The sequence below is a fragment of the Camellia sinensis genome, chromosome 8, assembly GCF_055761805.1.
Source record: "Camellia sinensis isolate YWXY chromosome 8, ASM5576180v1, whole genome shotgun sequence".
NCBI classification, from domain to species: Eukaryota; Viridiplantae; Streptophyta; class Magnoliopsida; order Ericales; family Theaceae; genus Camellia; species Camellia sinensis.
The window spans coordinates 127,850,016-127,876,546 of NC_138968.1; the positions used below are offsets into that span (position 1 = coordinate 127,850,016).

At 40.3% G+C, this 26,531-nt stretch overlaps 1 protein-coding gene and 1 pseudogene across 1 annotated transcript; both read right to left on the reverse strand.

The window, feature by feature from the left end:
- Nucleotides 1-282: 282 nt before the first annotated feature.
- LOC145798037 (protein FAR1-RELATED SEQUENCE 6 pseudogene) lies at nt 283-855 on the reverse strand (annotated as a pseudogene).
- Nucleotides 856-984: 129 nt separating this feature from the next.
- On the reverse strand, nt 985-1,827 carry LOC114293728 (protein FAR-RED IMPAIRED RESPONSE 1-like). The gene is made up of 2 exons (XM_028237851.2): nt 1,782-1,827; nt 985-1,646 (listed from the first exon to the last, which is right to left on the reverse strand). Exons 1-2 carry the CDS (start codon nt 1,825-1,827, stop codon nt 985-987), a joined length of 708 nt encoding a protein of 235 aa, XP_028093652.2.
- Between the last annotated feature and the right edge of the window lie 24,704 nt (nt 1,828-26,531).

Sequence of the window (26,531 nt, forward strand, 5' to 3'; positions counted from 1 at the left end):
ATCATCCACAAAGCCAGTGTACGTGGCTTTGATGCATGTGTACTCTCGAACCAAATCTTTTCTCCAACGTGGCAAAATGTACTTACTTGGCACCTCATTTATGCACCTTCTCACAAGCACCGCGAGTGAGTGAGCACACATAATCCCTCTAAACTGAAACAACCGACACATACACTGAACTTCACATTCAATTGCATTAAAATACACAACAAAGTCTACATGCTTCATCTTGTCACAAACTACCATCGCTTCTTGGACATTATATGTACAAATTGCTCCCTCCTATTTGACAATCAAGGCTTGACAGTACACTAATCTCTTCAACTCTCCTTGAACTTCTTTGAATTTTGCATTGGTGTAGGCTTGTTGAAATTGCTTCTCAAAGCCATATGTAGTTAGACAATCAAACAATTTGTGTCGAGACTTGAAGTCTGATTTCTTCTCTTTCTCTACCTTACTTCTCAACGCATTGTCATATTGTTCAACAAATTGTTTTAATGTAGTCTTCGGGTTGACATATCCATTAAAAAAAGCATTCATGCTTTCACTTCGTTGTGTTGTTGACATGCCAGCCCAAAAAATGTCTTTAACATATACAGGAACCCATCGATGCCGCTCATGATATAGTACCCCCAACCACTCATTATCATAAAGATTGAATTTAGTAAGCATCTCTTCCCATTTTTCCTCAAATTCATCTCTTGTCAAACAATCATAAATTGCATTTTGCATAGCCAACTTCATGGGTTCATACTGAGCATATCCTTTCAACTTCTCTGGTATTTTCTTCATTACATGCCATAAGCACCATCGATGCCGGGCCTGTGGAAAGACAATTTCTATAGCATTTTGCATAGCTCTGCACTGATCAGTTATGATAGCTTTTGGAGGTTTATTTGACATGCAACTTAACCACGACTTGAATAGCCAAACAAATGTGTCGGTGTCTTCACCAGATAACAATCCACAACCAAGCAAAATAGACTATCCATGGTGATTGACTCCTACAAATTGAGCAAATGGCATGTCATATTTGTTCGTCAGATAAGTTGTGTCAAATGAAACAACATCTCCAAATGATTCATACATAGCCCGACTCCTTGCATCAGCCCAAAACAAGTTTCTAATGCGAAACTCCTCATCAACATCGATCACATAAAAGAATTTCTCACTATGTGCTTGCATCCTTATAAAATAACTTTGAAGTGATTCGGCATCACCTTCACCAAGCCTTAATCTTCTAGCTTTATTAATGTAATTCCTTGCATCTCGCTCATCAAATGTCAATGACTCGTATCCCCCCACTTCAACAACCATTGAATGATAGTTCCTAGACACCCCAATCCCTGCTTGATCATTGATTTCTAATCTTCTCTTCATAGGAGTACGAATTTTCTTATTCATTGCAAAATGACGAGAGACGGTGGGAATCAAATCATGATTATGCTCAAGGTTAACTGTGGTTAACATGTATGTCCCATTCTTTTGTAGAGTACCTCGTACCCTTGCTTTGCAACCAATTTTTGTGGACAAAGATGGCTTCAAAGGGTTCACTTCTGATTTCTTTTTTCTCTCCCCCGCTCGAGAACATTCAATTGCAAAGTTTTTTAATTCGCCATCATCTCCAAAATGTTGTGCTCTATGAGCTATAGAAAAGCCAACATGCTTAACATATGTGGCATAAAATGTGTACACTTCTTCCTTTGAGCTAAAACACATACCCTTCTTCGGTTCTTCAACTTGTTTTTGAGGGGGTCAGAAATCAGATTCAACTTGTTCACCCTCATTTACTGAAGGATTGTCACCACCATTTGAATCAACCTCCATTCTACGAGAATCAAAAATGAAATTCAAATAGAATGATTTTAGAATAATAATTTTATAAAATCAAACATCAGCTAATAAACTGTAGAAACTGTTGAAATAAACCATCAAACAAATTCAAACATCTGTGATGTCTAAAACTAATCACAGATGTTTATAAGATAAAACATTAGCTAAAATATTATAAAACTAATAATAAAATTATTAAACTAATCAAACATCTAATAATAAACTTTGTTGAACACATCTGTGATGATTGAAACATTGATCTAATAATAAACTTTCAAACATCTAATCAAACATCTGTGATGATTGAAACTTTGATCTAATAATAAACTTTCAAAATCTTATAATCATCACAGATGTTTGATTATAAAACTAATCAAACATCAGCTAAAATATTATAAAACAAATTGTATTTCAATCAAACATTTGTGAAGACAGACATCTGTTATCAAATACAATGTTTGATTGAAATTATCAAACATCTATTATGAAACTTTGAAGTTTTCCACTGCTTTTTGTCAAACAAAGTTTTCCACTGTTATGAAATTATCAAACAAAGTTTTCCACTGCTTTTTGTCACAATTTCATAGTTTTTTGTCTCTAAGTACTGTTATATGTTTAAAAAGTAGTAGGACCAAGCTTGGTACATTCTAATCTTTCCTACATTATCTCACTCATATAGAAATCTAAAGCTCTCTTTACCTTGACTTTGCAATTATCTCTTTCACTTGAAGGTAAATGAAGAATTTAAAAAGAAAAATTTAACAACCCAAACAAGATTGCACAATCACAAGAACCCTACAAAGAGTAAGTTTCTCTGTTTGTAATTGAAAAGTAAAAAAAATAAAAAAATAAAAATGAAACAAGAATCCTACTCTAAATTATGCATAGATGAAGCTCTGGGCAATATATTTATCAGTAGATTCAAAATTTCTGAGTTATAATCCTAGCATTGATGCTATCATAGATATCATTAGAACTGTCCGTTTTTTCTCTGTATACTTTGCACCTTCTGTAATGTCCAAAAAGTTAATGACTACAGTAAAAAAATTTGATAATCACAAAGAAATTCTCTGTTTCAATGTTTCAATAAATATCGGCCAAAACAAACTGATAACATGCAGGAATGTCATAATTTGGGGTTATGAACAGATTTTATACAGAACTCCAAATTATGAGCATCAACCATGACAGTTTCAGCATAGTTGATGTAGATAGAGAGAGAGAGAGGGAGAATCAGGGGTTTTCGAGTAACATTACCTGACAAAATGCTATGGTCGACGGAGAGCTATGGTCGACGGAGGAGAGCTATGGGGGACGCACGATGGAAGGGAAGAGAGAAGACGTTCCCGCTTTTTTTTTTCTGTTTTTGTTTTCAGTATTTTTCTTGTCTTTCAGGTGCGTATATAACACCTTTTTCATTGTGCAATTCTTCTTCAGATGACTTTATCAGGTGCCACCTCAGAGGGGGTCGAGGGGGTCTTCAATTGAGGGGGTCTGTATCGGAATTGTTTCAAATATCTTGTCAGCACTCCAAATTTGGGATTATGGTATCCTAAGGAAAGTACCTTTAAACTTTTTGATTACTCAAATGCCAACTTTACAGGATGTAAACTTGACCAAAAAAGCACTAGTGGCACTTGTCATTTTCTTGGACACTCTCTCACTTCTTGGTTTTGCAAAAAACAAAACTCAGTGGCTCTGTCAATTGCTGAAGCATAACACATTTTCGTCGCTGGGTGTTGTACACAATTGCTTTGGATGAAATAACAACTTTAAATTTTGGACTTCACTATGATCATATCCAATAAAATGTGATAACACAAGTGCCATTAACTTTTAAAAAAATCCTATTCAGCACTCACACACTAAACACGTTGAAATAATGCATCATTTTCTAAGAGATCATGTACTCAAACGTGACATTGAACTTGAATTTATGCCTACAAATCGTATGTTAAATACTCCTACATAATAATTATATATAATAAATAAATAAAAACTTTTTTTTTTATAAATCCTCCATCTCTTTCTTTGCTCTTCCATTCTTCGTCTTGCTCTCACTCTTGCTCTCTGTTTCTTTCTCTGTTTTCCTATCTCTCTCTCTCTCTCTCATCCTATCTCGCTTTCTCGCATCATCCAACTCCGACTCCATCACCACCATCATCCATCACTTTCATCACCACCATCATCCACCCAAATCCCTTATTGATCCACCAAGATCCATCACTGCTCTACACAAAACCTTCATCACCGATCTTCAACATCATTTTCGATTCATCAAGGTCAATTACCGATCCATCACCGATCTACAAAAATTCATCACCGATCTACAAACATTCATCCCCGATCTTCTCAATTTGTTCTGATCATCAACATCATCGCCGATCAACATGCTAAAATTATTTTTGCACTATGTGATATTTTTTATATGGTTATATGTGCTTCAAACTCTCTTGTATTTAATAACAATTGCTTCTACCTGGTATGAAGAAATTATTTTTATTTGTATTTTCTCTTTTTATGCTAGTGCACTCGGTGTAATTGTTTATGGTTGAATCTTCATGACCCTTGGTATTATAAATTACTAATTTGTTTCTTATAATTTGTGTAATTTTTAGTGCATTAATGTAAAGGGAGACTCATATTATGTAATATTTTGAGATTAAAATAATTATAATAAATAATAAAAAAAAAACACAATCTTAAGAGGGCGTTTGTATATTCTATGCATAATTTTAGGGGGAGTATTTATGGTTATCATCTAATTGTTTCTTACTCCTTATCTGCATTAAAAAAAAATTATATAGAAAAGACAAACAATTTTTTCAAAGAGAAATGCTTACAATTTTATTTCAAAATAAGAAACTATTGCTCTATTACATGTACAGTTCGAGAAGGCTTTACAGTTTTTTTGCATTTCACTTCTCTCAACAACCTTTCATGAGCCTCCTTTACATGCCTCTCTCTATTTTTGACTTCTGTGAGTCTTGACACTATAACCGTTGCATGATATTACATCATATTGTCCAACTGAGAATTTTTCTTCACTAGATCTCTCTTCTCCTGACGATTATTAGCTAGTTGTTGTTTTAAAAAGCTCACATTGTCTTTAAATTGCTGATTCTCTTGTATTCTTTCTTGTAGTCGTCGAGCCATATTGGACACTGTAAGAACTTAAATTTTTAGACAACTAATTAGTTTATTAATAATAATATTAAGTCAATCAATAGTGATTATTGAACTATTAAATTATAATGTTAATAGCACCATAATTAATTCCAATATTAAATTCTTTTAAATAAAATTATTTATCTTACTGTGATTAAATTTCTGTATCAAAATACAATTGTGAAAACTAAATGGATTAAATTAATAAATAAGCTAGTTAGAATTTAGTAGGAAGAAAACCATCTAGTTAAAAATAATAATATAATAATAATAATAATAATAATAATAATAATAATAATAAAAAATAAATAAATAAATAAATAAATAAATAGGGATCAAATTGCAAGAAAAGTAGCTGATTGCCACTTCTTTTCCTCTGCTGCTCTAATGCATGCAAGGCATGCTTGTTTCCCAAGTTCACACCCTACATCCCTAAGAAAACAAGCATGGCATAGGATGGAATTCCAAGCCAATAGAATTTTTTTTGCTAAAGAAAGGAAATAATAAAATAAAACAAAATGATGCTCCCATATTCCCTACATAAGGGACCTCACCATCAGCCATATACACACACACGGCTGTGAGAGAAAAGAAAGAGTGGAGAGGAAAAAGAGAGTAGAAAAGAGAAGAGAAAGAAAGGAAAAAAAAGAAAAGAGAGGGTACTTGGTGAATACCAATTTCAACTTAGTTTGAGAAGTGTTTGCAAAAGCTCTTAAGGTAAGAATACATCACGTCTATCCTCCCTTAGATACATCTAACTGAATTTATATAATTTATATATGCAAGACTAAGCATGGTTAAGTCATATATAGAAAAATAGTACCATGGATGTTTAAAACTTTGATAGGATGAGGGTTTTATTATGTTATAATTTCATATTCCTTCTTGCAAAAATAGATATATGGCCTAGCTACTGTTTTTATGTTCAATATTCTCCATTATTGAAATTATCTTGCAATAGAGTAAAATGAGATGAGAATGGCTTCCCTTAACTTGAAACTTAGATTCTTCCTCACTGTTTCAGACTTTATCGGGTGAAAAGAGGGCTCTAATAAATTAAAAATAATTGATGTTAAAAATTTGTGTATACTGGAAGTATATATAGATGTTATACACTGTGTAAAATTTTTATAAAATCATCGGACACCATTTTCTTACCGAAACAAATATTTTCCCTAAGCGTCGCTTACAACACAGCAGAAGCAGTGGCTTCAAACAGGTCCTATTTTCTTTACAAATGGTGTTTTTCTGCCCGACAACTTGGAATAGTTAGTGTGTGGGTGATTTTCTGACCACACTGCCCAACTCAGTATTCAGCTAGAGAACACTGGCAGAATAGATGACACCTGGCTAACCTGTAACAGAAAGAGAAGACTCCGGCGGTGGTTTGTCCACCCGGGGGCACTCCGACGATCAAGTCAGTATATCTCTCAAAGATAATCAATAGTGCTAATCTCACTAGACAAAATATATATTGCGTACCTTAGACCTACGGGGGTGCCTCTCTTTTATAGCTAACTCAATCCTTGTCCCAACAGGAGCCTAGCTCTAATGGACTTAGGATTACTATCAATCTTGGACTCCCAGTAAGATTAGGATAAAACTCCCTAAGAGTCTTATCCTTTCCCAACTATAGTCTTCCCCTTTTCTAGGACTCTTGTGCATTATCCGCTTATCTCGGATTCCGATATCTTCGGAGGTAACCTCGGCCTCGCCGAGATAACCTCGGCGTCATGTCCAGAACACGTGGCACCTCAGCCAACACGTCGGTGTCACCTTAGCCACGTGTTGGTATTCAGAAAATATATCCCCACAACTGCCCCCTAGGTTCTATTACCTCGGCATTCTGAGGTGATGGAACCTATATCAGTACCTCATGCTAGTACATCGGTTTAATCCGAGATCATTATCATAGGCCGACATGTCTTCTTAGAGATCAAGAATTCCAATGAACTCCTTCACGCGTATGAGCTGTCATACACCACAATTCAACTGTTTCGGCTACGTGTCCTTTTCTTATTAGACCATACTTGGCACGTGCTCCGTAATCGTCTCACACATACGTGCGCCGTCTGACGCTCATGTTGTCCCAGGCGTATTAATTGTCTTCTTTTGCCGCCGTTTCAAGTTTTTGACAAAACTTGTTTCCCTCTTTCGTTTTTTTCACTTTTCATTCGATTCCATTGCTTTTTCTCTCTCTAGCTCTTGAATACGCCATTGTTCCAAACCTTAAGCTCTGCAACTGCCTTCATTCCTCATTCTGGTGAAACTTCCGTCGTTCTGTTACTTCTGTAACTAGTGTCTGACTTCGGCGATCCTTACACCGGCTTCTTTTCTTCAGTGAGTTTACTATTCCTTTCGTTTTCAATTTTTTGATGCTTTCTATCACTTGCTGCCATTACTGCATTTGTTCAAACTTTTAACTTGTGAATCATACATCTGAATGTGTTTTTTCCACGATTTTGCCCTTGCCCATATCTTGAACACACGCACTGTTTCACCACTTCCCTGTACTTTTGCCACTGTTCTTGGCCCTATACTTCTTGTATTCTTTATGCTCTTGATAGACCATCTCTGTTCTTGATTCTGAAACTCGCTCTTGTTTCTGTGTTTTGTGTCTTTTCCAGATTTGTGCCTTCAATCTTTGTTTCCATAGACTTAGGTTTGGGATTTGTCTGTAGAACCTATAATTTAGGAAAAACTGAAACGAGCTCCCTCTAGATCCATACAAAAACCCTTACCAAAGTGTTCTTTTAGGTTTTTGGCCGAGGTCCTTTAAACCTTCAAAAATACTTCTTCCTGAAATCTGATATCCCCATTTAAGCCGACATCATGGGTATGTGGAAACATAGGGTAAACACCCCATCCAAACTAGATTTCTTTGGAAAAGAGTTTGAAATCCCAGCCGACGTCCATCTGAGGTTGCCTGGGGATGATGACTCCATCATGCCTACTGATGACTCCATGCCTTTCCCTGTGGTAGCCTTCATTGAGTGTGGACTTCGGCTCCCACTCAACATCCTTTTCCATGAAATACTTCATTATTACAAGTTAAACCCAATGCAACTTTCCATCAATTCCTATCGAACCATCAATGGTATCATAGCCTTAGCCAAACAAGAAAACGCTAGGATCACATTAGCCGACATCCAATATTGCTATACTATGTGTGGCCTTAAAAAAGACACGGGCTACGTTTACTACCTCAAGCCGAGGTCCACTGAATACAAAATCGTTACCGACCTCCCTGACTCCAACAAGGGAGCTAGGGACGATTATTTCATTACTTCAGGGAACTGGGAGTTCGCCCCAGATGAAGACCTCCATCTCTTCCCTCTCCTTCGATCAGTCTTTGTAGAGAGCAATGGTAAGAGCCCTGCATTCATACCTACTTGTTTTTTAAAGTCTTTTATACTTTATCTATTTCTTAATGTTTGTTTTTCTTACAGCTGTTCCTAAGCCACCAAAAAACTTTCGCCAATCCTTCATTCCCAGCAAGGATTTGAAGAAACTCTTGGACCTGCCTGTCACGCCCCACTTTTTATTACTCGAAGTCATTACCAAGTTCATTAACTTAATTCAATTTCAGAGATAACATGCGAAAATAAACTCAAATGTTCAACTAAAAGGAGTGAACAATAACTCTCTCTTTCGAATACTAATTAGATACAACATGAGAATAATGAATAAATTGCCCTCAGGCTTACAACATTGAATAATCAAATGAAGGGTGCAACCCTTTTTCAAGTATGGCGTTCCGCCTACAACAAAGAGGCCCCGTGGCCAACAAATAAGACGATCCAAATCTTGTAGTACATCCTGCTAAACACCTGAAAAAGATTCAACAACGTGGGATGAACATATAGTCCAGTAGGGATCTCAACATGATCCTCAACAATAACAACTTACAGATAGCTATGATCATGAATGCTCAATCGCATACTAGAATAGTAATGTGACAGTTTATACAAAATATAAATATATATGTTGAACCTTTCTTGAAAACAACCATTTCATTCAATGCTATAAATGATTCATCTTTCTTTTCCTTTCATTAAACCTTGTTCCCAATCTTTCATAACATTAACAATTCCTTAGGGATTAAATTCACTAAGCCCACTACCCTCTTCCATTTTCCACGCATACTATAGATATGCCTTTTCAGAACATGTTTCTAAAGTGTGCGGTCTCCTTCACGTTACCAAAAGACAAAAAGGCATTTTGGTTCATTTCCATTTCAATCATAACTATACATGCATATCTTTGTAAAAATATAAATTTACAACCCACCAACATGTATACAATCAACCAATGGAGTAACTCGGTCCTCCGAACTGTAACCAATCAAATCCACGATATTTTCAGTTACAACGAAACAACATCAATCCCACTTCGCTCTACTAGCTATGTGCGTAGTAAACCAAAGATACACCTTTCACAACAACAAGCCAGTTTACCAGGAGCTAGCTGGAGGGGTATGGTACCTTCGATTATTAGCGCAGACAGTTCTCTAGGCGCTATCTGGAAGGTCACGGTACCTTTGATTATTAGCGCAGGGTATAACACCGCCAACCAAATGCAACAAGGCACAACCAACATGTATAACACGTATACATAAACCATCCAGATGCAAACAATGTGTTAAAGTATATGAACACATACTACCTCTTCCCGAGCAAGCATATATATATAATGTATCTCAACAATTCATCACATACGATGTTCCATTAACAATGGTATAATGCAAACACGACAATTCAACACCACCATGTCATCCTCCACCGATGACCAAGGACAGAACCTCTAGATGCAAATAATTAATACATCTATTAAGGACTCAATTACTATGAGACCACAAACCCAACAACAACATTAACAATAGTAGTTAAAGCTACGATTCCCCACGAGTGTGTGTTCAACACTCAAGATACAACATTTCAATGTTTATACTTATTTCAGAAAATATCTTTCCCATTTCACAAAACGAATTTCCACTTCCTTTTTGCTTTCACAAAACTAACTTCACCTCTTTTGTTTCCACAAAACCGATCTCATTCCTTTTTGTTTTCACAAAACCAAATCCATGGATAATAGAACTATGATTCATTTTAATCCATTACATTTTTTTCCAAAGCCATTCCAAACTAATTACGCAATTTAAGTCGAAATCCTTAAATTAGGGTTTTCCTCCCTCTTTCTCAATATTGACCAAAAAGGCTCAATCAACTACAATTCACAACCATGACCTCATTTAAGACCCAAAATACATATGTGTTTGCCCAAAGATCAAAACCCCTCTTTTTAATTCATTAGGTCTAATAAAAAAAAATGAGGGTTCCCTCTCCTTTCAACAACAACATGCTAATTAACACTCCAATTAGCCCAATCCACAACTAATGATAATAAACCCAAATTCAACAACCAACCCAAGGTACAACCTCATGATTTTCAACAAATCCAGCATGATTTCATTTTCATGCAATACAAAAATTACCACATGTCTATTTATAGACAGAGTATTGAAAAAGCACAAGGAGAATCCCTACCTCAAATGGAGAACTCAAATAGAGAAGATGATCCGAAATCAAAGTGCTCCAAATCTCAAACTTCTTGGATCACAACGAAGTCCTCGACGATCAACACGCTTCTTACAAAGGCCCAAGGTGAGGAAAACACTCTAGCTAGATCAATCCTAAGAGAGAAGTTAGGTTTTAGAGTGAAGTGCTCTCCAATCGAGGTTTTGAAAAAGTAAGAGAGAGAAAGGAAATCAAAAAGTGATCAAAAAAGTGATTTCACGGACTGATATAAAAACAGGTCCGCTCGAGCGTACAACACCCCGCTCGAGTGTCAGACACAGGTTCACGCTCAAGCGTCCAAAGATCCGCTCGAGCGCCGGATGCACTCTCCCAGAATTTTCTACAGACGACCAAGATGCTGAGAGAAGGAAATTCACGCTCGAGCGTCCAAACTGTCGCTCGAGCGGAAAGGCAACAACAAAAGCCCGCTCGAGCGTCAAATCACCGCTCGAACGGAGAGACCAAAACCTGGGCAAAGATTCAAAGCTTTAAAACACAGCCAACTTATTCCCAACTTGCCTAACACAACCCAAGGCTCTACAACAAAGAGTAAGGGATCAAAATGAGGATAAGACATCAACTAATCTACGGAACCAAGTCCGGATTACCGTTTCATAACAACAGGGAATACCGGGATCGCTATACTGCCAGTCCATAAACGAACAGTGCCTCTGTTTCTCAATTTTATTCCAACATACAAATAAGCTCTGCCCAACGTCCCTAGGAGGAAGAAGAAAAGCCTTTCTCCACCCTCTGCCACAACGCCACAAACTGCGTCCATATCTCGGACAGACCAAGGGTCAACCTCTGATCCAGCTGAGCAACCGTCAACCTCGGCTCCATACTTGATTCCAATATCCCAACGAAAACGTCGGCGACGACTTGTTCTTACTGCCGAGATGGGTCGCCCAAAACCAGTTGCTAAAGACCTTCTAGCCAACATTCCAACTGATGTTGATGCTCAATCAACACAAGCCCTGCCTCCACCGAAGCTGAAAAGAATAAAAAAAGCTCAGCCAAAGGCTAAGGTTACTCAAATTGAGTCTGAGGATGCTTTGCCAATCTACAAGTTGGCTGAGAGTAACAAATCTCAACCCTCTACTAGGAAGAGGTGCTCTGAGGCCCAACCATCTGAATCGCCAAAATAAAAAAAGTCGAGGTCATCTTCTACAACGACCTCGGGGTCTAAGAAGCCTGCTGCCCCCTGGGCCCCCGAAATTACTTTGGAAGATAAGCCAGTCATGGCCAATGATAGCGCCGAGGATATCAATGTCGGCGTTGCCCTCAATACTGCTCTACTTCTCCCGGGCGATCTTAACCGAAACGCCGGGTTGAGCGAGTATGAAAATTACGCTCTGATGTTTCAACATCCTGTTCAAGTAAGTGTCTTTCATCTGACACTTTTTTCTTTCTTTCTCATACTTAGAAATTTTCTATTAACTTTTTTTTTTGTTCAATTTCAGGCCATCCAGTATGCCCATTCTTTCTCTGTTCAATCTTTCAAAAATTGAGAGAAGTTGGCCGAGATGAAGAGGGAGTTCTCTTCTCTTCAAAAGGCCAACAAAAGCCTTCAATCGAAAATGAAGAAGTTGGAGGACCAAGCCGAGGCCGCCATCAAGGTCCAAACCGATGTCGAAGAAAAGGCTGAATTTGTAGAGGCCATCAAGAAGGTCTCTGAGGCCCAAAAAAGAGAGGCCGAGAAAAAAATAGAACATGCCCAAAAAGAGCTTCAAGAGGCCTTGGCCATGAAAGAAGCCGAAATCAAGGATGCCGATGAGAAGGCATATGCTCAGGGCATGGCCGACGTTACGGAGGCATACGAAAAGCAAGTGAAGGAGGCATGCAACAAGGGTTTCACCCTTGGTTGGATGTCCCTTCTAAAAAAGCTTAATGTCCCTGAGGATTCGCTTTTGAGAAACGCCGACGCCATTTCTCTTCCATTCCCTCCGACTCTAACTCTTGCTCAATCTAATGATGAATCTGATTCTGAGGATGAGGTCGAGGAGGAAGTTTTAGTGCAGAAGTCCAAAGATGCTGCTGGGGCCAAGTCCCCTCCTCAAAATGAGCAAGTCCTAGACTTGACTCAAGATGAAGAGGGTAATGAGGTCCTCACAGATGCTGCTCCTGAGAGGGTTTCAACCGACGTCCCCCTCGTCGACAAGAGTATTGATGAAACCTTGCAAGAGATTGATGCTGAGCTTGCGGCGGATAAGGCGGCCGAGGTGGCTTCTCAACAGTCTTCCGAGGTCCTAACCCAACTTACTGCCGATGCTGAGGAATCTTAGTTTTCATGTCTTTTTGTTTCTTGTATTTCAAATTTTGTTTTTGAGATAATGTAAGATCTTTGTATGGCCGATGTGCCCTCTTTTTGTTGAATGCTAATACAACTTTCCTTCACTAAGTGCTTGTACCTTTGTCTTCTTTTGACTGTTTTTGCGTGATTCTATAGTTAAAATATTCTGCATGTCTTTAACATACTCTTCCTTCTTTGTGCAATCTTCTTGGGGTGACACATCTTGGATAGACAAACTTCTCGGTTTAACTTAGCTTGTAAACTTTTAACAAGTGTTGAACATCATATTGGTTACACTCAACTTGTAAATTGCTACAAATTTCAACAAGTGTTAAACAATGATTTCGGTTTAACTTCAACTTGTAAATTGTCCACGAATTTCAACAAGTGTTAAAAAATGATCTCGGTTTAACTTCAACTTGTAAATTATCCACAAATTTCAACAAGTGTTAAACAATGATTTCGGTTTAACTTCAACTTGTAAATTGTTCATAAATTTCAACAAGTGTTAAACAATGATTTCGATTTAACTACAACTTGTAAATTGTTCACAAATTTCAAGAAGTGTTAAACAATGATTTCGGTTTAATTTCAACTTGTAAATTGTCCACAAATTTCAACAAGTGTTAAACAATGATCTCAGTTTAACTTCAACTTGTAAATTGTCCACAAATTTCAACAAGTGTTAAACAATGATTTCGCCTCAACAAGTGTTAAACAATGATTTCGCCTCTATCTGCCCCCTCATGTGAACCTGAGTTCCACTTGGGTTCTCATTATTTATGCATTCCAAAAACAACATTATGTATCTTTATCAGTCACAAGTGTTGAAGAATCTTGTTAAAATTTTATTTATGACGTCGGCAAAAAACAAGTCAAATCTCAATGATAGAAAAATTTCAGGTTACAAGTGTTCCAGGGTCTTGGCAATGCTTTGTGTAGACACCCCATTTTTGACTGTCCTCAAGACTTGGACGTAACCATTGGAACACTTGGTGATTACCCTTGTTTGTGTTCAAGACTTGGACGTCACGTGTAGACACCCCATTTGTAGCTTGTTTGCTTTTGTCTAAGTCTTCGGCCTTGTCAAAAATGGGTCGTCTCTGGGCTTTGACACTCACTCTCGTCATTTTTATGACTCTCGAGTTCTGTCAAAGAGGGGCAACTATAAACACCCCATTTTTGACCGTCCTTAAGACTTGGACGTCACCGTTTGAACAACCGGTGATCATCCTTGTTTGTGTTCGTTTGGAGTTCCCGGAGGTCTCAGCTACGCGCCCTACCTCGGGATCTCTCGACTCGACGGTGTTGTGTCTGGTCTTGCACCAAACACTTGTGTTTTGCCTTGGAGGGGCAGGGAATGCCTTGTGAGGCATCTCCACACATCACCGGCCACGGCTTGAGGCCACCGGCCAGTGATTTTATGCCACCGGCAATGTATTTTGCCGGTCGACACTATTGATAGCCGGTCGGCATTGTGTTTGGTCGGCCGGCCACTTTTTTTGATCAATCGACTACTTTTCCTAGCCGAGGCCTTTTCTTGAGGGAGCTTGACCCTTTTGAACCTTTTTAGCTTCTCTAAGAAACTTGACCTTTTTTAGCTTCTCCAAGAAACTTGACCTTTTTGGACCTTTTTTTTAGCTTCTCCAAGAAGCTTGACCTTTTTTAGCTTCTCCAAGAAGCTTGACCTTTTTTAGCTTCTCCAAGAAGTTTGACCTTTTTTAGCTTCTCCAAGAAGCTTGACCCCTTTTTTAAAGCTTCTTGAAGAAGCTTGAACCTCTTGCCCCTTTGCCTAGCTTCTCTAAGAAGCTTGGCCCTTTTGATCCAAGCTTCTAAAAGAAGCTTGGCCCTTTTGCTCAAAGCTTCCAATAGAAGCTTGAACCCTTTGCTCCAAGCTTCTAAGAGAAGCTTGAACCCTTGTCTAGCTTCTCCAAGAAGCTTGACCCCTTTGCCTAGCTTCTCCAAGAAGCTTGGCCCTTTTGCTCCAAGCTTCTAAGAGAAGCTTGACCCCCTTGACCCTTTTTTTTTGCTTAGCTTCTCTTAGAAGCTTCAAGCCTCCATCTTCTCTATAAATAGAGAGCCTATCTTTCCATTCAAGGGGTTGGAGGAATTTGTCTAAGACAAAAACCATACACTTCCCTCCATATCTCTACATCCCAAGCTCCAAACTCCATTGTTCTTGCTCCATTACACACCACCTCCTATCCTAACACCTCCACCACCACCCTAAGGATCTTGGAGGCCATTTTCAGAGGCTAAAGGAGCTGGTTTTGGTCCAAAAAAGAGGCTGTTTTGCTGAGCTACAAGGGTGAGCACACTTTACCCTCTTTTATCCCCGTTTTTGCGCACCATTTTAGCCTATCTTGATTTCGGATTTGGGCTTTGTGTATAACATAAAAAAGTTCTGATTTTTTGTGTTTAAGATACTTCATTAAGACCGCTTTTGTGTTTGGGGTCGTTTACCCCCTCTTAGGCCTTGTTTGGCCCCATTTTGTGCTATTTTTGGTGAGTTTCGGGACCACCTTGTTTGGGCCTCATCACCACTGAAATCTTGAGGGATTTCAGTGGTGAGGATGGTGGTTTAAGGTCCTAAGAAGGAGAGGGCCATCCCCTCTCCTTATTGTCTTCATTACTTGCATTTTTGGCCTTACAAAGGGGCCTATGTTTGCACACTTCTTTGGCTCAGTTCAGGCATTTTTCAGTGGGTTTTAGGACCCTTAGAACTCATTTTCAGAGTTGATTTGGTCTTGCTAAATGTCTATCTTGCATGTGCTTAATAACTCCTTGCATGGCCCTCTAAAGTAACTCATCATTTTTGCATGCCATGGTTGCATATCAGTGGTTATTTGGGCCTATTTTCATATGTTTTATTCACTGATTTTTGATGGTTTGGTGAGATTCCATATGCTTCACATACTTGTCATGTAAACCATGTTTGCTAGCCTATGTTGTATGTTGTTTTTGGCCAAGCATGCTAGATTATTTTGGCTACATTTCATACATGTTTTAGCATTATTTTGGGCTGCATAGGGACTATTCGGGGCTGGTCTCATCATTCGAGCATCGCTTTGCATGTTTATAGTATATTGCATTTCACTAGTTTTAGTGCTTGAGTCCTTAACAATGCATTACATGAGTGTTTGCATGCTTTTGAGTCATTTTGGAGTCATTTGGCAAGCCATTTCAGATCTGGAACATGCACCATCGTATGCCATATTCCCTCTTTGCCATGCTTTGGTAGAGTTGCATTTTTGTGCCTTAAGCTTGGTTAATGCATTGTGCATGTATTCCATGTATTTTGTTGCCTCACTTGCATCATTATGGCCACTGTTTTGGGCCTAGTATAGGGCTGCCCAAATTAGTTTAAGCCCACTCTTTACATGTTGTTACATGTCTTACACTTTGCATGCTTTGATTGTATCATGTCTTGCATGTCCACTAGCTTGCATGCTTGTTCATTGCTTGCTTGTTTGCATTGCCATGTTGCATACTAGCTCACATGCCTAGGATGCATTGCATTGGCATGCATGCTTGGCCTCTTGACTTGAGCATGATAGAGGATTAAGCTCATTGTTTGTTCATGTGCATTTCATTCCACATTGAAAATGCACACTTGGTTTCTTGGGCCATCACGCATTGAAATGCGCGATTGGTGGTCCAAGAATCGAGTACCATCCCCCTTTGAGTCATAAATATGATAAGGGATGTGGTGGTGCACACATTGCTTTGAAAATGCATTGCCATGCCTTGTCTGTCCTCTGCTGCTGTCAAACAGGTTTCTGCAAGAACTTTCTGCCGACCGGCAGTGTTTAGTGCCGACCGGCAAATAGTGTTGGCCGATGAATCAATTTTGTGGCCGGTAATCATTTCCCTTGGCCGGTGGCCATTCCCCTCAGCCGGTGGTGTTCCACAGTGTGCAGAGAGCATATCCTGGGATTTGTACAATTTTCAGAGGAGCAGAGCAGGGAAAACAAAGGCAAACTTGTGCATGGCATTGGATTTCTGAGCAAACCCGAGCACGCGCGCATTGGATCCTCTTCCCGAGGCCTTTACTGCTTTCCATAGTTTAGTTAATTTATTAATTAATTAAGTGGTCTGTAATAATTAATTTGTATATTCTTTTGGTCCCTCCAAGCGAGGGTAAATTTGTAATAAGTGTGGGTGAGTGTGTGCATGTCTTCCAACCCCCACTTCTTTCTCCATTTTACTTACCTGCTTATAATGGTTAATAATAGGTCATGTTTAATTTAGCATACCTTATGCTATGCATGCGTGCATCATTCATCAGTATTGCATGCACCGGGCTCGGTACATCATGCTAACTGCATTTGTACTACAATTCCAAATTGAATACGTGCATCAATTGATTGCATTTCACATGCCATGTTAGCCGAGCCTGCTCCAAATTGCACCCTGTATGTGTTGCATTAGTCAAATTGACATGAACTAGGACCATGCACATTGGCTAATTAGTTTATTGTTTTGGCATGGAGTACTATGTAAGTATTTTAATGCTTTAGCATATCGCATGCGTGTGAATGCTACCATGACAGTATGCTTACCATGTGGCTAGATGCTTATGTGTTAAACTATTTGAATGCCTGTGGGTGAAGGTTGGCTTGTCTGAGTTGGAAAAACTCGTTGAAATCCGTATTCTAGCCTACTTGCGAGTAGCAAATTCCAAAATGTTTTTTCAAAACAAACGGATATGCAATGCTTATTTCCAAATTAGGCAATCTAGTCTATACTTGTCTGCTGTGCGCATAACATAGTAATTCTAGGCTAATAACTGGAATAAGAACACATAACGTTTTCAAAAACGGATATCACGGTTAGTAGAGGCCGATCTTCGGATCGGGTGAGAGGGGGTGCTCATAGCTGACCTTCCCCAATCGTACCCTAGCTCCCGAGCCGAGACAACTCCAGTGATGACGGACATGTGGCCTTCGGCACCGAGTCAGGGTTTCCTAAATTCTCCCATTTTAAAATATTTAGGTGGCGACTCTGTATCTGGCAAAGCAGTCCATGTTTGGCACTTCTTTTCAAAAAATCTGTTTTCTCAAAACGATTTGCCAGATTTGGACTCTTTGGTTCAAGATTAAGAACCGCGACACAAATCGAGTCCGAACTGTAGTAGCGGGGCCCCTCGCGGGCGCGTCTACACTTTGCCCTCATGATCTTCAAGCCGATATGCCCCATTGCCCAATACTGAGGTGATTCGGTAGGGTCCTTCCCAGTTTGGGCCAAGTTTGCCTTCTCTAGGATCCTTCTTGTTACCGACGAATTTCCTTAGGGCTAGGTCGCCGACTTGAAACTCTCTTGGATTAACCTTCTTGTTATAAGCTTTTGCAAGTTGCTGCCGGTATGCTACGAGCTGCATTGCAGCTTTCTCTCTTCTTTCTTCGAAAAGATCCAGATCTCGGGCTAAGAGTACATCATTAGTCCCGTTCTCTACTCCCTGGGTTCTGATCCTAGGGATGTCGATCTCCAGTGAAATGACTGATTCTGTGCCATAAGCCATGGCAGAGGGGGATTCCCCCGTTAATCTTCTCGGCGTAGTCCGATATGCCCAGAGTACATTGGGCAATTCGTCTACCCACTTTCCTTTCGCTACCTGTAGCCTTTTCTTTATCCCATCAAGAATTACTTTGTTAGATGCTTCTGCTTGTCCATTGTTTTGTGGAAAGCTTGGGGTTGAAAAGTAGTTCTTGATCTTGAACTTTGCACAGAAGTTCTTGATTAGCTTACTGTCAAATTGAGTTCCATTGTCTGCAACAATTACTCTTGGAATCCCAAACCTGGTGATAATGTTTTTCCAAATGAAGTTCTTCACGTCCACATCTCGGATCTTGGCAAGAGGTTCAGCTTCTATCCATTTAGTGAAGTAGTCCGTTGCTACCAGCAAGTACTTTCTTTGTCCAATTGCTTGGGGTAATTGCCCAACAAGATCCATGCCCCATTGGACAAATGGCCAAGGACTGGATACAAGGTTCAGGTCAGCAGCTGACTGGTGTATCAAAGGTGCAAACCTTTGGCATTGTTCACACTTCTTTACGTAGGCTTCTGCATCTTTTTGCATGTAAGGCCACCAATACCCCTGGGTAATGGCCCTGTGAGCTAGTGATCTATCCCCAATGTGGCTTCCACAAATTCCTTCATGAATTTCATATAAAAAATCGTCAACCTGCAAAGGGTGTACGCACCTTAAAAGGGATCCGGTGAAGGATCTTCTGTAGAGGTGTCCTTCTGCCGTTAGACTGAATCTTGCCGACTTCAATATGATCTTGTGTACTTCCTTGTGATCGTTTGGCAGCTTTCCTTCTTTCAGGAATGCAACAATTGCGTACATCCAGCTTGGTTCCATGTCCACGCATATTGCTTCATGCTCTATAGATAGTGGCTCGACACTCAGGCCTGACAAATAGTCGATCATTATTGTCCTTACTTTTTCAGGTTGTACTGCACTAGCTAGGTAGGCCAACGCATCGGCGTGGCTGTTATCATCTCGACTTACCTGAAGTAGTCGGCAGTTCTTAAACAAGGCTGACAACTTGATGACCTCCTTTGCGTAGGCCGACATTCGTTCATCTCGGGCTGCAAACTCGCCTGTTGTCTGGTTTACTATCAGTTGTGAATCACAAAAAACGATTATTTCATCTGCTTGTACTGCTGCTGCCAGCTTCAGCCCTACAATGAGTGCTTCGTATTCTGCTTCGTTGTTTGAGGCTTTGAACCCCAAACGATTGGACTGTTCCACTATCTGTCCATCTGGAGATATAAGCACTACTCCTGCCCCGCTCCCTGTCGGTTTGAACTCCCATCAACGAACAGTCGAAAGGAGTCGCCAATATAAATGCTGTAGGGTCTGAGTTTTTCCTTTTTTCCTTGTTCTTTCGCCTTTGACTGAGTTTCTCCTTGCTTGGTTGGACATCGTTCATCCTGGCTCAACGGAGCCCGATGTTCGATGGATTCTGGCGTGAACTCGGCCACGAAGTTGGCTAGAACCTAGCCTTTAATTGCTGCCCTTGGCTTGTACTCCAGGTCATACTGGCCTAGGGTGACTACCCACCTGGCTATTCTTCCTATCAGGTCTCCTTGTTGCAGTAACGATTTCAAGAGGTGCTCTGTTAGCACCACAATTTTATGGGCCTGAAAGTAATGGTTCAACTTCTTTGAAGCCATCACTAAAGTTAGTGCTAATTTCTCTAAGGGTAGATACCTCGTTTCTGCATCGGCTACGGTTTTGCTGACATAGTAAACAACCCTTTGCTCCCCTTTTTCTTCTCGGATTAGTACTGCACTTATCGTATGTTCTGAAACAGCTAAGTACAGGAACAACTCCTCCCCAGGTTCTGGATTTGAAAGAACTGGAGTTGTGGTCAAGTACTTCTTCAGGTCGACCAAAGCAGCTTCGCATTCTTCGGTCCACAGGAAGTCTGTGGCTTTCTTCACCAAGTTGAAGAAAGGTCTACACTTATCTGAGCTTCTGATGATAAAACTGTTTAGGGCTGCGGCCCTTCCAGTTAGCATCTGCACCTGTTTTGCCGACGTCGGGCTCTTCAACTCTAGGATGGCCTTGATCTGGTCTGGGCTGGCCTCGATGCCCCTTCTGGTCACCAGGTATCCTAGAAACTTACCAGATCCAACTCCAAATGCACACTTCGATGCATTAAGTTGGAGCCGACATGCTTTAAGGATTTCAAAGACTGTTTTTAGATTGGTGAGATGACCCTCAGGCTCCTTGGTCTTAACGACCATGTCGTCGATGTAGACTTTTACTGTTCAGCCAATCAGGTGTTTGAACATTTTGGTTACCAGCCTTTGGTAAGTTGCTCCTGTGTTTTTCAACCCGAAAGGCATTACTCTGTAACAGTACAGGCCTTTTGGGGTGATGAGCGCGGTCTTCTCTTCATCTAGGGGGTACATGGCTATCTGGTGGTACCCCCTGTAGGCGTCTAGGAAGCTCATTCTTCCATGCCCTGAAGTGGCATCTATTAGCTGGTCAATCTTGGGTAGAGGAAAGCTGTCTTTGGGACAGGCTTTGTTGAGGCTGGTAAAGTCTACGTAGACCCTCCATTTACCGTTCTTCTTCTTTACCACCACTGTATTGGATAGCCATGTCAGGTAGTGAACTTCTCTAATGGCCCTGGCCTCCAAAAGTCTGTTTATTTCTTCCTCTACTGCTTCAACATGCATCAACGTCAGTCTTCTGGCTCGTTAAATTATAGGTTTGGCCGATCTGTCAACATTCAGTTTGTGGCAAGTGACCTCGGGGTCAATGCCAGGCATTTCGTAAAGTGTCCAAGCAAACACCTCAATATTTGCTTTAAAAAAGTTTCCAACTCTTTTTCCTCTTCTTCGGCTAAGCCCGAGCCAAGAAGAAAGAAGCATTCTTCATCCCCATCCTGGACGAGGATTTTCTTTAGTGCCTCTTCGCTCTTCTCGGCTGGCTCCTTGCCGACGTCTTCTAGGACTTCCACGTCCTCATCTTTAATTTCTACTTTTTCTAGCTCTCGTATGTTGCAGGTAGATTTCATTGCTGCCATGGAGCAATTCTTCGTCTGTAGCTGATCGCTTCTGACTTCCTCTATCCCATGCTCTGTTGGGAATCGCAATAGTTGATGCATTATTGAGGGGACTGCCCCCATTGCATGCAACCAAGGCCTTCCCAAGATGATGTTGTAAGGAGAGGGTGTGTCGATGATGGTGAATTCTGTTTTGATCTTCTTGGTGCCAGCCTGCACCTTCAGGCTTACTGTTCCCAGTGGCCATGTCGGCGTTCCATTGAACCCAACCATTAGGCCATTGGATTGTTCCATATCATCTGGGTGAAGGCCGAGCTCCTTGTAACATCGGACGTACATGATGTCACAAGAGCTGCATTGGTTAATCAAGATGTGTTTCACTTGGCACTCCCCAACCTGGAGGGATACTACCAGGGCATCATTGTGCGGATGCTGGACCATCTCTAGGTCGGCTTCAGTAAAGGTTATCATTGGTCCCTGGCACTCTTCTGCCCGATGTCTTTTCTTCCCGACTTGGTAGACATGTTGTAGGTGTTTTACGTTCTGGGTCTCTCCTTGGATTTCGTTTTCGTTGACCTTCGAGTGGATTAAGTTGATTATCCGAGGTCCTCCTGCCTGCGGCTGCTATGCTGGGGGAGGTGGGGCTACTGGTGCCTGAGGCAATCTTGCCCGTTCTTCCCTTGTCCTGGTCTCATCGACAAGGTCTCCCAGATGTCCTTATCTCACCAGGTCTTCCAAATGTGTTTTTAGGGCTCTACAACCCTGAGTTGTATGCCCATCTTCATTGTGGTAGGCACAATGCCTGCCAATGTTTCTTCCCATGAACTCTCCTGGAGTCCTCTCTGGCGTTCTGAAATAGGGCTAGTTCCGAATTTGATCCAAGACTTTGTGAATTGGGATTCAGAACACAGTTGTTACTGCCTGTGTGGCCCTTAGTTCTACTTCTTGTTTGCTCGATCCATTGTTACCTCAACCTCGCTTCGGCGAGCCATTTCCTTTTTCTTGTTTTATCTCCTTAGCCCCTGACGTGTCTTCTTCGGCTCTAGCTTACTTCTCGATTCTCGCCATGAGCTCTTCCGTACTTTTTGGCAATGTCTTTGCCAAAGACTTTCGTAGTGGATAGTTGTCTTTCAGGCCGTTCTTGAAAGATACGACCGCCACCTCTTGATTACATTCGGGTATTCGATTGAACACCTTATAGTATCTTTTTGCATAGGCCCTAAGGCCTTCATCCTTGCTGATCTTCAGAGCCATCAATGCGTCCACCCTTAATGGCTGCAGTTTGTTTGTCACGAACCTGGCAACAAACATCTCGGCCAGGCCTTTCCAAGTCTTCACGCTTCCCTTCGGTAGTTTGTGGAACCAATCTGATGCAATCTCCCCGAAGGATGAGGGGAACACTTTGCAGAGCAACGGCTCGTTCCCACTATACAATGCCATTGAGTTCAAATATAGACCAACGTGGAAGTTGGGGTCTGACTTACCATCGTATATTCGAAACCTCGGCATACTGAATCGCTTCGGTGCCTCAAATCTGTCTAATTCCACCGAGAATGGTGTCCTCGGCTTATCTGGGGAGGTTACCTTGGCTTCGGCATTCTGTTGCTTCCTCTTAAGATAATCTCTTAAGTCTTCTTTGCTCCGCCCAGGAGCTCGGCTATCTTTCGACTTCAGTCTTTTCGGTACACTACTCTCGGCCTCGTGGTAAGCCCTTTTCGACCCTTCTCCATGAGTTGTGTCGAAGCACAGCGCCTGCCCCTGAACATGTCGATGTCCTTTGGGGTCTGCCTCCTTTGTGCGATGCGTCCTCCGTGATTCATCTCTTCTTGATTCTCTTCGTCCGACCTCCCTAGAAGGTCGGTGAGAGTATCTCTCGCTCCCGTTGTGCTGAGGGGCTACAGGGATCGTTTTCTGCCCTCCCTTCTGGGCATTAGCCGCTGGAATCGGCGTGTCCTGCAGTGGGAACGGTGGCTGCATGACGTTATTTTGCATCATGAAATTCACGACCGACTGCAGGTCTGCCAATTTGTTTGCCATCTCTTTTACCTTTTCGTCCCTTCGCAGGCACCTATCCTTCCAAACCTGGAGGTCGTCCTCGTTGTAGTATCCACTTTGGTTTGGTTTCTATGGTGCGTCGCCAATCTGGCCGACGTTTTTCACTCCGTGATTCTGGTCACGAGTTTTTGCGTTGCATTCATCTCCTGTGATATCAAGGTCAATAGGTCTCCCACTCCCAGTAGAAGTGTCGTCCCCAATCTTTTCCTTATGTCCGTTACTGGCCATCTATTCTACTTTCTTTTCCACAGATGACGCCAAATTGTGTGGGTGATTTTCTGACCACACTGTCCAACTCAGTATTCAGCTGGAGAACACTGGCAGAATAGATGACACTTGGCTAACCTGTAACAGAAAGAGAAGACTCCGGCGGTGGTTCGTCCACCCGGGAGTACTCCGACGATCAAGTCAGTATATCTCTCAAAGATAATCAATAGTGCTAATCTCACTAGACAGAATATATATTGTGTACCTTAGACCCACGGGGGTGCCTCTCTTTTATAGCTAACTCAATCCTTGTCCCAACAAGAGCCTAGCTCTAATGGACTTAGGATTACTATCAATCTTGGACTCCCAGTAGGATTAGGATAAAACTCCCTAAGAGTCTTATCCTTTCCCAACTGTAGTCTTTCCCTTTTCTAGGACTCTTGTGCATTATTCGCTTATCTCGGATTCCGATTTCTACAGAGGTAACCTCGGCCTCGCCGAGATAACCTTGGCGTCATGTCCAGAACACGTGGCACCTCGGCTGACACGTCGGCGTCACCTTAGCCACGTGTTGGTATTGAGAAAATATTTCCCCACAGTTAAATATAAGAGTTATCATTCATTTGCCACCGATTTCACAAAAAATGGATAAGTTTAAAAGGAGAAATTGTAATTTTACTAAAATGCGACCGAATCTGTCCAGTTTTTTAGAAAAATTATTTGACCATCTTCCATTGATTTTCAGTCTTCGAATCCTTCTGGAAATATGTTCTAAACTAAAAAATTTGGCAAATCATTCTAACCATGCCTCTTTTTGACACCGTTTGAGGACCCTTCTTATTTTTCAAACACAGAACACCTGTGCTGGAGGTTAAAGTAACTCATTGTCCAGAAAACCAGTTTTCTTCCAAAAATTATTTCTCTATTTTAAAATCGTTTTTAGCCCTGGTATTCTTCTCAAAATATTTTCCTAACTCGATGAACTAGAACCAGTTAAAATATTATAATGGTTGAACTTCATTTGGTATGGGTTTCATATTTTTTTTGTCTGATCATACAATGTTGAAAGAAGAAGTGTGTGAATTCTTAAGAAATCTTGTGATGATTCCTAAGACATTCTATCACATTTATTTTGGTTGCCATATATAAGTTTTTTGTGCTATATAAATTTTATGTCACTGTGGTTCTCGAACTAAAACTCACACATGCATAAAAATGTGAATTCAACGAAGTAAAGAAACACGAAATTGAACCGATGATACATATAAAATTTAAAAGTGATGGGGTGAGCCCAGTTTAGAATCTTGCGCAAGTGAGTTGCGAACCCTAACATGGCACGGGAAGGTATTTCGGCTCTTATCGGTGTAGGCGATATAAAGTTGGTGGTGCGGGTGTCATAACATAAACCGTTCCCTTGGAGCAGACTGTGATGTCATGACTCAGGTATGTAACCCTGGTGCGTGGGCATCATTGGTAGTTACAGCAAGTAACATTTGAATATTTGACCAAGGGGGAGTCAGAATTGCCCATGGCCATTGCTTGGTGGTTGAGTGGAAATAGTGCTCCGCGGGGAGTTACTTAAACTTATCTAATAAACCAAATCTATGTGAATTTAAAAGAAAAGTTGACATTTTTTTCTTATGATGAAATACTGTTTCCGCTTGCCATTGTTCTTATTATCTATTGTTATTACTTCAACTGATAGCATTCATGTTATACTTATTAAATGTTGCTTGTTATTATGTTAACTACACAGTATTCATTAATTGTGAGTTTTATTATCGGGGTGGATATTTTCGGGTTGTAGTATCTTATTGAGCTCGTCGCTCATTGGCATTCCCATTGCCCTGGCGTTTTATGCTAGGTACCGAAGAAACCGAAGGAAACACCGAAGTGTTTGAAGGCAACATTCAACCCTGGTTAGCTTGAAGCGTGCCAAAATTCCATGAACCATTTTTTTGAGTTTTCTAGTTTTTCTCTTGTCTTTTTATATTTGTGTACTAAGACAAAGTTTTAAGTTTGATAGGAGTTGTAATTTAAGAAATTTTAGTTTCCGTGTTGTTAATTAATGGATGGTGGTAAATTTGGTGGCAACATTGATGAAGATTCTTAATTAAGAAAATTAATTTTAACTTTTAAACCCTATCATGATGTCCTCAAATTTTGGGGCGTCACAGACACTACAGTCATCATTTGTGTACTAAGAGCCATAGTGTTATTAATAACATCGATATCACTACGATTACCAAAAACACTAGGACTCTCATTTACTAGAATCCTGTGCGACTGCACTATAGGTAACCTCTCATTTGCCTGAATTGCAGGCATCTCATGCATGTCTGAACCATTGACAGCTAAGGTAAAGAATGACATGATTACACAAGAAGTATAACAAAATTTTCTCTAACAACAGTTGACGATTTCACATCTCTGTCTATCATCTTCGTCACTTTTTATACACTCTACAAATCTAATACTCAATGCATATCTGCTCAAATATTTTGTTTGTCAACATTTTTGGCGTTGCTGCACCATTTTTCAAGAGAAGCTACAAAATCCCAACAATGTTCACGAAAAAACATAAGAACCATTATTATATTTTTGTCTGATTACACCATGTTTGTTTGATTTTTGTTTCGGTCTCCAAAAATTTTTCTTCTTTATGAACACTTCATTTCTACATATTTTATTTTGATGATGTCAAAGAGGGAGAAAAAATGTGAATTTGAAAATATGAATTTGAATTGTTATGCATGTGCTTTAATTATCCAATATCTTGTTGATTTTAATTTTATGTCAAATACATGCATGTATTGCCATCATAAAAAAAAGGGAGATTGTTAATCATGTTGTTTAATTTTGATGATGTCTAAA